Raw genomic sequence first — 13774 nt, forward strand, 5'->3', positions numbered from 1 at the left:
TTTAAAAAAAATTATTCTGGCCTTAAGACCTTACATTTTCGTCTTGGGCCTACAGCAAAACTTGCTTAGTACAAACACGGATATTGCAAATTTACGGATAGCGAAGTCATCTTGGATCCCCAGCTATATAAATTTAATGAATTTCTTATACAGTTATAGCAAAGTAATTTCATAGGTCTCAGTGACTTCGCTATAACCGAGTTTTGCTGTAAAATATTGATTACTACAGGTTACATTATTACTAATAACATTTAAGCATTTTTGAAACTAGATAATTATCTATTTATTCCAACACCTAATTTTTGTGAGATTGTTAATTGAGAAAAAAATTGATGAACTGTAGGTTATTTATGGATTTGTTAAAATACCGGTGATCTTTAACAATATATTTACAAAATATAGATTACCTGGTATGAACTCATAGTAAGCACTAAATCCTCTGCCTTCACGAGCATTATCAGTGTTGAATATTAGGACTAATCGTGACCTTTTGCTGCTGGTGTCGGGGGGAAATATGGTCCACAGTAACGTTCTTTGAACACCCTGGTGTCTTCTCTACCCTCCTCATCCACAGCTACATAGCCAAAATTACAACTACAAAGAGGATCATAAAATCCCAAAATTACACCTTCAAAGAGGATCCCAAAATTACACCTACAAAGAGGATCCCAAAATCCTAAATTACACCTATACAAAGAGGATCACCAAAGAGGATCACAAAAACCTAGATTAAACCTACAAAGAGGATCACAAATTTACACCTACAAAGAGGATCCTAAAATTACTTCTACAAAGAGGATCATAAAATCCTAAACACCTACTAAGAGGATCACAAAATCCCCAAATTACACCTTCAAAGAGGATCCCAGAATTACACCTACAAAGAGGATCCCAAAATCTTAAATTACACCTACAAAGAGGATCCCAAAATCCTAAATTACACGTACTTAAAGAGGATCTCAAAATCCTAAATTACACCTACAAAGAGGATCACAAAAACCTAGATTAAACCTACAAAGAGGATCCTAAAATTACTTCTACAAAGAGGATCATAAAATCCCAAACACCTACTAAGAGGATCACAAAATCCCCAAATTACACCTTCAAAGAGGATCCCAAAATTACACCTACAAAGAGGATAACAAAAACCTAGATTAAACCTACAAAGAGGATCATAAAATTACTTCTACAAAGAGGATCATAAAATCCCAAACACCTACTAAGAGGATCACAAAATCCCAAAATTACACCTGCAAACTTTCCCAAAATCCTAAATTACACCTACAAAGAGGATCCCAAAATCCTAAATTACACCTACAAAGAGGATAACAAAACCCTAGATTAAACCTACAAAGAGGATCCTAAAATTACACCTACAAAGAGGATCCCAAAATCACACCTAAAAGAGGATCACAAAATCACACCTACAAAGAGGATCCCAAAATTACACCTACAAAGAGGATCCCAAAATCACACCTGCAGAGAGGATCCCAAAATCACACCTACAAAGAGGATCCCAAAATTACACCTACAAAAAGGATCACAAAATCACACCTACAAAGAGGATCCCAAAATTACACCTACAAAGAGGATCACAAAATCACACCTACAAAGAGGATCCCAAAATTACACCTACAAAGAGGATCACAAAATCACACCTACAAAGAGGATCCCAAAATTACACCTACAAAGAAGATCACAAAAACCTAGATTAAACCTACAAAGAGGATCACAAAATCACACCTACAAAGAGGATCACAAAATCCCAAATAGCACCTACTAACAGGTCGGAGAGAATACTAGAAATCGGGTATTATCCGTGAAATCACGTATAATACTCGATATTAGGGTATCGTTGAATCCGCGAAATCGGGTATAGGAGGTGTAATCACCTAATAAAACTTAAACAATAGGATGGCGCATGTTGCCGAGTTAACTTTCATCTAGATACACGTTTTCTAAAGGTATCACTAGCCAAGTAAGAATTTGGGCGTCAAGATTAATGCGCTCGGGACAACAAATACCCGTTTTCAGTACATTTCATGATCTGCACACAAAAAAAGGCGTTCGATTTGCTTTACATTTTTCCTTATGTTGAAAGTATATGCATCTTCCTTAAACGTTCATTCCCAACACAACAGAATTGTAAAGTATCAGAATTCGGGAATTTATAATAATTCCACATCAACACGACAAACATGAACAATTTGTAAATAAATCAAATTATACGGAAACACATTTCACACACCAGATATGATGCAATGTATAAACAAGGGATTGTCTTTCGTATCTAATTATGTGTCATTAATTACTTTCACATTCATCTTGTGCATAAAATCAAATTTATTTATGAATGTATAAATAATGTAATGATAATAATGTCTAAAATTTTGGCTAAAAGAACCCTCTTTCTCTTTTTTTGAAAAGCTTTTCTTTTTTATTTATCATTCAAACATATTGTAGAATATGTCTTCAACATTTTAGCAGAGACAGTGATAGTTTCAGGAATACAGCTTATGAGAGAACATAACTGTTGATCGTTTAATTTCGCTAAGTCATCAATATTTTACCATTTCTTTGCGACTTCAAAGGGGGGGGGGTAAAGGCTTCTTTGTCACCTCTGACAAAACAACCTCGACTGTGTTCTACATGGGTCCAAGAGACCTCTCTTTGAATGTCACGGTCGGTTAAACCCAGTCATATATTTTTAATGGTAGGGAAGATTTATTCATATACATTGTATGTATACAAAAAGCAACCTGTTATTTTCTAACACAATATGAGACTACAAGTAACTAGAATTCAGGTTTATTTTTTAAACACATTTTTTCATTATAGATGAGTATTAGGAAAAGTTATTGCCATGAGTAATACATATCATAGATAAATTAAAAAGAAAACTGTGACATATTGTCTAGAACCAATCAGATAGTGCGTTGTATTAGCATATTATAATGTGGTATAAGATAGCGATATAAAAAAAATATAGAAAGTTAAGAGTTAAGATTTACCCTGTCTATCAAATAGTATAATAAAGAAAGGAAGTGGCTATGATTTTTATGAAATTTTAATGTCCTATGAGGAATTATATTCCCAAAAAGTAAGACAAGAGTTTCCAAGGCAATTGAACACTCCATTATTTCAGTTTGTTCATAAACATGTTCATAAACGTAAAAACTATAAGAAATGTGAAAACTTGACTATGTAATTCATATTTCAGTATGACTGTACCTTGATCTACATTGAGAAATTCAATGTATTATAAGCTCATGAAAAGATGTACACATTTGACTTTTATTTATACCCCCCCCCCCCAAAAAAAAGAAGAAAATCCTGTTCATATGACTTCTCGCTCTCAATTTTCTCACAAATGCATAAAATAAAGGTAAAATAGCATATCTTGTATCGTTTAAAATGCAACCAAAAAATTTACGGTGTCTTTGAATAATCAAAGTACTGAAAGTACTGAAAAGGGGTTAGCATGCTTTCATCGAACATGTACAGTGTACAATAACAAAAAATGCATTGAATGATGATATTAAAGTAGGCATGCATATCTTTTTTCCAGTGTCATCAGCGAAGAAGCAGACACACTGAATTTTGTAGTACTTAACTAAATGGTATAACCAATAACATCCCAGACTGATGTCACAAATGTTTGTTTCAAAATATCAACCTGAGATTTTCAGTTTGAAAGACAGGAAGTTCAATTTCAAAAATTTCTCCCTAATTGTCTCCATTGGTGGCGTCCAAAAGTGCTCAGAACGAAAAAAAATTATGTTGATGTTGCAAATTTAACTGGCTTTCATGCTCTATTGATTCTGAAATTAGGTACCTGTAAAGGCTACTATAGCAAACAACTCAAAAAGAAAATAAAATGATAATTCAAATTCTTTAGATTAATTGATTTGGAGTACTGTACATAGATCTTTAGCTGGCTAGTCTGAGAAAAACGGATGGACGAGCAGAGAATTAATTAATTTCAGAGAGCTTCAGTTTCGTAGGCTCACTGCCGGTCAGCAGGTGTGACCTGTCATTGGGGATGCTTACTTCTCCTAGGCACCGGAACTTTCAAGGATCTTTTTTTCTTTTGAGACCGATCACTGTTCATTCTTTTTTTTTGATACAGATACTGAGTACATCTGTTTATTAATATTATGAACTATTTCTCTCACAGGAAGAAAGACAAGTAAACAAGATAATAAAGTTTTAAGAAATGTACATTATTGACTTTTCATACAATTAAATGTTCGAATAAGTAAATGGTATATGACAATTATTTTAAAAAGAGTCTTGCACGATATGTATAAATGAACATATACTGAGTATTTGGCAAATATTTTTCATGACATATTGTAAAAAAAAAAAAAAAAAAAAAACGTGTGGAAAGGAAAGTTGTTGTTTAATCCATCAATACTAGTATTTTAAAAATTCAAAGGTTCACTAAAAGTCAGTGTATATTACAAACAATTTAATTGTCCATTGCAAGAATTACCTAGGTATCATTGTCACTTTCTTCAATATGTCGCATAAGCAATACATTGTTTGTTTTGTTTTTTTTACTAAAAACAAGTATGCGGATTTCTATCAATATGTCTGTAAGCATCTGTATTTAAATTTTTATTTCTTCTCAAAGGCTCAAAATGATAATTAACAAATTGGACAAATTCAAATTTAAAAAGTATTTTTACAACTTATACCTTGCATAGGAATTTAGCAAACTTTCAAAAATAATCATTCATTAGATATAATTTTCAATTTGTGCTTATCGTCAAGATTTTTCATGCCTCTTTTTTCTGTGCATATTTTATATCGGCTGATTTTTAGAAAAGGATCGAATGCCGATTAAATTTTTTTCTCCAATTTTTTAAAATTAATGTTAGTATTTTCAGGCTCCCATTATTTTTTTTTTAAATAAAAATGTGATCGTTTAAAATCGTTTGTAATAATTAGACTGAGTACAGAATTTATCCCTGGAAACAAAGCTTTTTATCATCTTTTAAATAATTTCAATTGAGAAAAAAAGGAGAAGAAAACAAATGTTTCATTATGGAAGTAATCCATAACTGTACAACTTACAGATATATTCAGTATTTTTATAAAAAGGCTTTCTTCGTGTACTATTATTACTTAAGTTAATTAAAGGGATGCCTTAATATTTTGGAAAATGAAACTCGATCGAGAGATTCTCCGATGTTTTGCAGTCGGTAATAACCTTCAACCCCTTTAGCCAGTAATTAACCCGTCCTCCCTGTGCCCAGTAGCATAATTCGGTCAAATATTTATTGTTCATGAGGGGTGCCTTATAATTAATCACAGGCATCTGAATTTTTATCAGTAAGTCTCTAAATTAGCCAAATATCGAAACATTCTACCCCCTCTATATATAAATACACAAGGTGTCCAACGCCATTTTGACCACCTGTTCGATTCAGGCTTCAATTTAACACATAAATCGGAAATGCCTACTGGTTTTCGTGTAGCATTGGGTTCAAATATGATATTTCTCACTATACATTTCTTCCTAAAGTTTAAATCTAATGTGTTGATAATGTTATCAGCTAAACTTCATGCTGACTTCGAATTTCGTCACAGGGCCCGATCGCCATCAGCTGATGTCACGGAAATTCAATCTCGACACCAAATGCTCCTATACATAAACTTTTTTTAATACAACAATTATAAATTTATTTCATTGACAAACAAAATCAGAAAAAAATTAAAAAACCGAAAGATTATGTTGTTTTGATAGTCTTGATTTTATTTAACATATGTTATATGTGTTAGAAACAAATCAAAGGTACTAGGTAGAGGCTTTGTTGAAGTTTCCGTTGTCGATAGGTAGCGCCTTATGGAAGTTTCCGGTGTCGATAAAAATCGGACACATGCCATAAAGCGGTTAGCGAAGCTAACCGCTTAAAAATTTCATGCTAAATTGACATAAAGAAAGATACTCACCTTCAATTAGCTATTTTCATACTGTTTTCCCGTGGGTATTTTTTTAATCTTATTTTATTTTCTTCTTTATAATAACGTTGGTATTCTATTATGGCAGAGATATACAATTATGACTCGCTTATACTGTACTCTCTAACTGTTAGGAATAATTTATATTTAAGGAATGACTCTAATTCTTGGCCAGATTATCGAGTATAATATGGTTTAATTTCTTTTAAATTTACGTTTTGTATAATGCGCAAAAGCGGATTATAAAAAAGCGTAAAAAGACCCAAACCATATTATACTCGATAATCTGGCCAAGAATTAGAGTCACTCTTTATAATTTAATTTTAAAATAAATAAACAACTGGGGATGTAAAATTGTGTTGTTTTTATGAGTTCAAATTTACCGCGCAATAATACAACCGTAGTAACGGAAGTGATGGGAAGCAAGGGGAGGTAAAAACTGATACATAGATCTAGCAGCCATGATGCTTGTTTACATGAGGTAAGATCGAGCAACTGTTTGAAGTTAAAGGTACATTCATTAAATCTGGAATTTTTCATGAATCCGAAGGACTGGAAATGAGGGGATTGATGGATACAGATGATTCAGCTGGTTGTCAAGGGGGTGTGTCCCCATACCAAACCAGATTATACAAAATGTTATGCGTTCCTTTTTGGAAATCAACCAATGAGAGACAAGAATACAAACAGAATTAAATTATTTCACGTGAAAGGGACGCCATACATTTTTCAGTAAAAATACATAACGCGGCGTTAGTCGTTTAATTTCTTTTAAATTTCACGTTTTGTGAATAGTGCACAAATTAGAAAATTAAGTATATGGAATACTTTAATGGGAAATAAAGACAAACGAAGTGTAGTTATTTGTTTTTAAAAATTATATTGAAAAATAATAACGCCATTGTGTTCTCTTTGTTACACCAGCAGTGTTTGTCGTGTGATTTTAAACTTATTTGACAACCGTATGAATTAGGTTTAATAAAAATAAATCCACAAGATACTGATGTGCAAGTAACAGTTACTGGCATAATGCGCCATTGCTTTATTCTTTAGTTTTTATAGAAAGTTGCACGGAATACCCGATTTCCCAGATTCAACGATACCCTAATATCGAGTATTATATGCGATTTCACGGATAATACCCGATTTCGAGTATTCTCTCTGACCTGACTAAGAGGATCACAAAATCACAAACACCTACTAAGATTATCCAAATGTCCCAAATAACTTCAAAGGTATAAAATTGTTAACAAAAATAAAAAGCAAACAGTCAATGATAGATACATGTTCTTTCCCATTACATATCTTGTCTCATCAATAATACTTACTCTGGCATACTGCCAGGAATGGAGAAATCGGTGAATTTGATTTTAACTTTTTCTAGTCTTTCTTGGTTGTACAGACCATCAATATAGTAAACACAGGTAATATTGACAGGAAATTTTCTTGGGTAGCCAGGTGACTTTATAGTTCCGTTTCTAGAATTATTGCTGATTATCCGCATATCACAAGCTGTATTAAAAGAAGAGATGATCAGTAATAAATGTATGGTTTCAGAAGTCACTGGATGTTTTCTACAAAATTCCCTTTTCCTTGGTGTGTCACCATTCAATGCTACCTCTCATAAGTATCAATTTCATCTTTAAACAAGAGCAAGACAATATAAATTCTAAAACTTTGCAAAGCACTAAGAGCAAAAAATTCTTTTTAACTATTTCATATTTCACAATCTAAAGCAATCTAATATTATTTTGAAATCCAAATTTGGTTCCAAATTCAAACAATTCTCAAATAAATTACTTTACAAAATGGCTGTAATCAGCTTGTAATCGATTACGTTTGAAATCCAAAATAATTGTTATTTAATTTTTTACTTTTGAAAGTTACCCATCCCAGCTACTGTCTTCATGTAAGACTAATGACACATATTAATTTAGCTAGTACTGAACACCTAATGGGTAAGACTTACCTGTCCCTTTGATATGATACAATGATACATATTAAGTTAACTAGTACTGGACATCTAATGGTTAAGACTTATTGGTCCCTTGGCGTTTGATATATGATACAATGATACATATTATGTTAACTAGTACTGGACACCTAATGGTTAAGACTTACCAGTCCCTTTGATATGATACATATTCTGAGACTCCATTGGCTTATCTGAAATATATTACAAGTAAACATAACTTTGACATTTGAATATATAACCAAGACAAACTTTTAATTTCATACATGTTTATTATGCAAACTTTAATTTGTTTTACAAAACACTTACTGAAATGGCAAAAGTGAACTTGTTAAAAGTTTCTTTTTTAAATGCTTGTATTTTCCCAAAAGGTTATATCTCAAAAGATTCATTTTTAACTTGTAAGAAACCTTTTAAAAATCAAATTTTTAAAATGTCTGCGCTCATGAATCTTATTTTACATAAATTGGACAAAGTCATGGAATGTACTATCTACATCATTATAGACTTGGTAGCTTACATATTCATTTTTTTTAATTTAAATTCTCTAATACTTCATATTGAACACGGTAACTGGTATGTAGCACATATGGAATGCTCTGATACATTGGATTTCTTTATTTAACCCCCCCATTAACAACTTTGAATTGTAATGGAGATCAGAGATAAATTCTAGTTTAATTCACCCCCTTTTCCTATTCACACTCTGTCTTTGCCAACAACATCAGTCTGAGGGCCTGAGTGCTAAATAAATTTAAAAAATTTAAATTTCAAGACATACAACATATTGGGGGAGATAGCTCTTGAGATTTCAATCAAATGTTTCACATAATGCTAATTTTGACATTAATTATGAATCGTTAAAATGAAGAGCCATGTGATCCCGATGTAATAAATGGAATAAAAATAGAATAGAGGCTTTAATTTGATTGTTATTTCTTTTGGAATATCAATTCTTATCCTTGATCACTTGCGCAATTGCAATAAATCTTTCCCCTTCATGAAAAAGAAAAAAAGACAGATTCCTTAAGAAGTGATACTGCTACTATATATTGTTTTACAATCTGCCAAATAACATTGATATTACAGGTGTATCTTAATATTATCATTGTACAAATTAAGACATTCCATTGCATTTCTTTCCTTTGAAATAGGTCACTGACGAAAGAGAACCAACTCTTAAAATGTAGGAGGCTGTTTCTTTGTAACAGCCATTTATAATGTAAATGGATCAATATAATTCAAGTGAAAAATACTGACCTAATTTTACAATATCTTTTATAAAATGAAAAGAGACATTGAAGCCTCTCCTGGTGAATTTATAATCTACGTTGGTATGGTACGGATCAGCTACAGCCCCCATCCTCCCGGCCCTGGTTATAAACTCCATAAACAGGTTCTCTCCTGAGGAGTAGAAAGTCACAGCACTGTGTTCACCGCAAAACTTACTGAGGACAGGCGACTGTCTGCTGGCTACATCATAAACCGTCAGGGAATCGTAGGGACAGCTGTCACAAAATACAATCAGCAATTAATGATTTAATTATTATCATGTACAGAAAAAAAACTCAGTTCTAGTAAAGGCGTCATGTAGAGTTGGGTATTGCAAGTGAAAACCATATTGCGATGTATTGCAATATTTTACTTTGAATATTGCAATACACATGTATATTGTAGATTAATTATCATTAATACATTTGAGCAGAATGTTTGAAATGCTGTCAAGTTAAAAGACTATTTGAATTTACCTGGTTTAATTAAAGGGGGAAGAGGGACAAGACAAGAATAACACTTTACTTCTAATAAAAAACCAGGTAAAATAGTAAAACAAGAACTCTCTTGGAGAATTTTTTAAATTAAAAAAAGGTTTTTTAAAGAATATACGTGTACGAGGGTTGTCCATAAAATCGTGGACAAAGCGTTTTTCTCGAAAAGTAATGGGCGCACTAAGCTAAAAATTTCAGTAAATGTTTATTTATCATATTTAAGTTCATGATAATTTTTTTGATAAAATATATGCAAAAATAAAGATTGTATTATGCTTGAATGTGCACGAGGTATTGTCCTACGGCGCACGGTCAAAAAACCAACGTTTTATTAAAGAATACACAAGTTTGGATTCAAAATAAAAGTTTTAAATACAAAAGATTTGGATTAAAATTATCCTAATTCAATTCCACAATCAATTTTGTAGTCTTTGTAAAAATTTTAAAGCATTTGCTTAATTTTTGGCAGTTTCTCGAGCATTCGAAATGGGAAAGTGGTAAACACAACACATGAAAAATGGCGACGTTTTTTGACGTTACGGCGCACCGGAGAGCAGTTTAGTTTTATTACGATGTTGTAATGACACCTTTAGAGACTTGGAATGACCATAGAAGAAAAAAGATTATAAAATATCACCATATCTTAAGTATACAAATGAAATAGGAGTTTTCTTAGCGAAGTTTTTTGATCGAGTCCCTGGGGAGTACAAAACATACGGACAAACTCCTAATGTAATAGCAAAAGACGCTGTCACAGTAGACCGCCGATACGAGATTTTCTATTAGTTGAAGGATGGTGAGAATCAAAATTGTCCGTAACTTACTAATAAATCTTCAGAAGATCGTATGAGGGTGCCAACTGGTTCTTCGACTGTTTATGGAGACTAAAGAATGTGTATCAATGAAATTCCTAAATTTAAGTCAGACTCATCCAACTTCATTTTCAGCAAAGATAAAACGTGAAGCTGTATCAGACACTTTGACGTTATAATCCATGCGCCGTAAGGTGATACAATACATGGCATAAAATCTCATAATTTGTTTATTTATGCATATATTTATCTGAAATTCGCTGTGTATATTTTGTTTTACAAAAATCAAAACTAAATAATAGTGAAAATTTCAGAACGCAGTGATGTTTAATTTTTACACTAGAGAACTTGTCAACGATTTTACGAGACAACCCTCGTATAATCTTTTTTTAAAGAAGATTCAATGTAGACTCCAAAATCAACGCAATAGACGAGGTAGGCGTCTACCATCATGTTGACGAAGGAATATTCAACCGCCATAGTACGTCTCAGGACAAGTACGATGCCATAGTTCTCAGCAAGATCCCTGTGATGCATATGTCTGCAATTGATGACAATAAGGAAAATGTTCATGGTAAAAGGAACAATGTTTCTAATAACACAAGTGGTATATCGAATGTTATTCACTTGCTTTCAATTCGGATAATTCATCAGAATCTGCAAGGGAGAATACGAAATGCACTTGAAATGCAAACAGGAAGACTTAAAAAAGAAAAGCATGATCATGTTATCTTGGTGCGAATTTAAGTGTTTCATATTATGTTTTCATTGAAGTGCTTCCTTAACCACAGCTGTTATAAATTACGCACCTATATCTTAAGAAATTTAATTATCTCTCTCACACACACACGTCTGTGATGCATATAGGTACAGTCCCTATTTACCAATCTCTCTTTTTTCTTTTTCTTCACAAAATCCCAGATCAAGCAATCCCAGTCACGTGCTGTTTAGCGCGAATGGACGAGTCGTATGTCTCGATGGACACTCTGTTAAAATCTGATTGTGTTATATGTAATTTCTAAGTTTTTTTCAAATACATCATTGATATCCACCTGTTGTATTTCCTAATGATAAAGCAAGACGGATGTGCCAACTCCAAAATCCCAGATAGTGCGCTGCAGAAACAAGTTCAGCAAAACTCGGTTAGAACGAACACGGATATAGCGAATTCACGGATAAAGCGAAGTTATCTTGGATCCCCAGCTATATAAATTTAATGAATTCCTTGTATGGATATAACAAATTTACTCAATTACGGATATATATCGAAGCAATTTCATAGGTCCCTGTGACTTCGTTATAACCAAGTTTTACTGTAGGCATAATTAGGCGCAAAAATTAATCAGCTGTATCTTTGATACATATCTCTGTAATGTACTAAGTATGTGATCACTTATGTTGTTCAATTGATCCTGGCACTAGGTATCAATAACATTTTAACACTTAAACCTCTAGATTGATTATGTGAGCTTCAACCGTACTAACACCAAGACAGTACAATGAACTTTACAAGTCCCATTGTTTCGTGTGTAGTTTCCGTCCTGGCAGAGTAACAAGAGGTACTCGTAACTCACGGAGTAGAAAAAAAAGGCCAACGTTGCAGTTTTAGATCCACTGATATAAGACGGTGCTCTTCAATTTATACACAATGAGGCGATACTTATTGAAAATGCCAAAGAAACATAATGAATTAACCTTTGTCCAATGATCAAAATGTCATTGAAATACTGAGAGTATATGTTGACCAATTGCATTTTATTTTACGCAGCAAAATAACCCTACCTCCAAGTTTTGACTCTTCACAAATTAACGATAGGTCGCCTTTAATTTTACGTTGTTTGTTAATAGCCCATAGTGTCACCCAGCAACTGACTGTAAATAATCACATTCTAAAAAATAACTTGCATTCAAAACTAAATCGCTCATATAGCAAATAAAAAAAATAATATTTTTAACGACGAAAATGTTCACAGAAGCTCATAATATTTTTTACTTTATTTATACAACACCCAGTACACTTTCTTTGTAAAATCTGAAAAAAATTGTTAAATTATCTCAATTATTGAATGCATTTTTCAATGAAAAAATATAATATACATAAAAAGTAAGAATCGATTTTTCAATTATAGTAATCGTGAACCTTATTCAACTAAAAAAAAACAGTCTTTATTAGAAATCCTTTGTATCTTGTAGAGACGATTGAAATGTCACAATTTGTTATGAATTTCTTCATATTTTTTAATACGTTGTTGTTAGCAAATAAAAGACAATTATAGAAACATTGAAGTGCCTGTAATCTTATTCCTCCAAATTTTTCTTCAGACAAATTCTCATCGCACGAAAGGGTATACAAGAAACATTGACGCAAGCGTCAAAATTTGGCCGCAAACCAATTTATTAATTCTTTCATAAAACAATTAAAAACTGAATTCTTATATTTATCTGTTAATTAATATATATCCCTATGACGTTAAACATTTGAATGCGACATTCAAGGATTTTCTTCAGTACATAATACATGTACATTGCTATATGTTCAATGTATTTAAGCAACTTACTCATAATCCTCTACGTCCCCGCACTCAGTTTCATTTGTACAAACGAAATCTGGCGGAAGTTTGATATGTTTAAGTAGTTTTAACACTTAACAATCAAAACTAACATTTAAACTTATCTATCTAGAGATACTTTAACTTTGAATAAAATGTAACAACTATGTGGGGCTCCTCGATCGCTCAGAGGATGTTGAAACCCCCAAACTCCCTCTAGATCCGCCACTGCATTTCTTCTCTATCTTGTTTTGGTGTGAGATGTGGCGGGAAAAGGCTTGGCATATTGTAAAACGCGCTTTATCCTTGTCTGTTGGAGAAAAATCTCCTTATATTCTGTCTGATAATAAACTAAGATTAAGTCATATTTTGGAAAATTTTCCGTATTAAAAGTACATTGTATACTTATATTTACACGTCATTTTAAATTATGTATACAACCAATCCTGTTGAAGTAGAGAAAGTAAATTTGTTTATGCATGTATATAACGCGGTCCTTGCTTTAGATTATGCCCAACATGTGTGCTTTTCTCCGCACTTCATTTACGTCGAAGTTTGTCAATCAGGATTGGATGAAACATTTAACCCATTATTTATAAAATTTTAATTTTATGATTATTGTGAGTTTTTCTTTAACATTTAAAAACTCTTTCTTAATATTCTATTCCATGAATGTGAAATATTTTTTATTCAAATTGTTCTAACTCT

General features: G+C 32.3%; 1 protein-coding gene across 1 annotated transcript; it reads right to left on the reverse strand.

Annotated features, from left to right (window-relative positions):
• Positions 1–413: 413 nt before the first annotated feature.
• LOC134262800 (neuropilin-1a-like) lies at positions 414–9447 on the reverse strand (the record flags this gene model as incomplete). Its single annotated transcript, XM_062745128.1, has 4 exons — positions 414–594; positions 7296–7479; positions 8089–8133; positions 9200–9447. Coding segments are annotated over 4 exons (595 nt in total), but the record flags the coding sequence as incomplete, so codon positions are not given.
• Positions 9448–13774: the final 4327 nt, after the last annotated feature.

Source organism: Saccostrea cucullata, unplaced genomic scaffold (genome assembly GCF_032062105.1).
Source record: "Saccostrea cucullata isolate Sc308-1 unplaced genomic scaffold, CSIRO_AGI_Scuc_v1 ctg11396, whole genome shotgun sequence".
Classification (NCBI taxonomy): domain Eukaryota; kingdom Metazoa; phylum Mollusca; class Bivalvia; order Ostreida; family Ostreidae; genus Saccostrea; species Saccostrea cuccullata.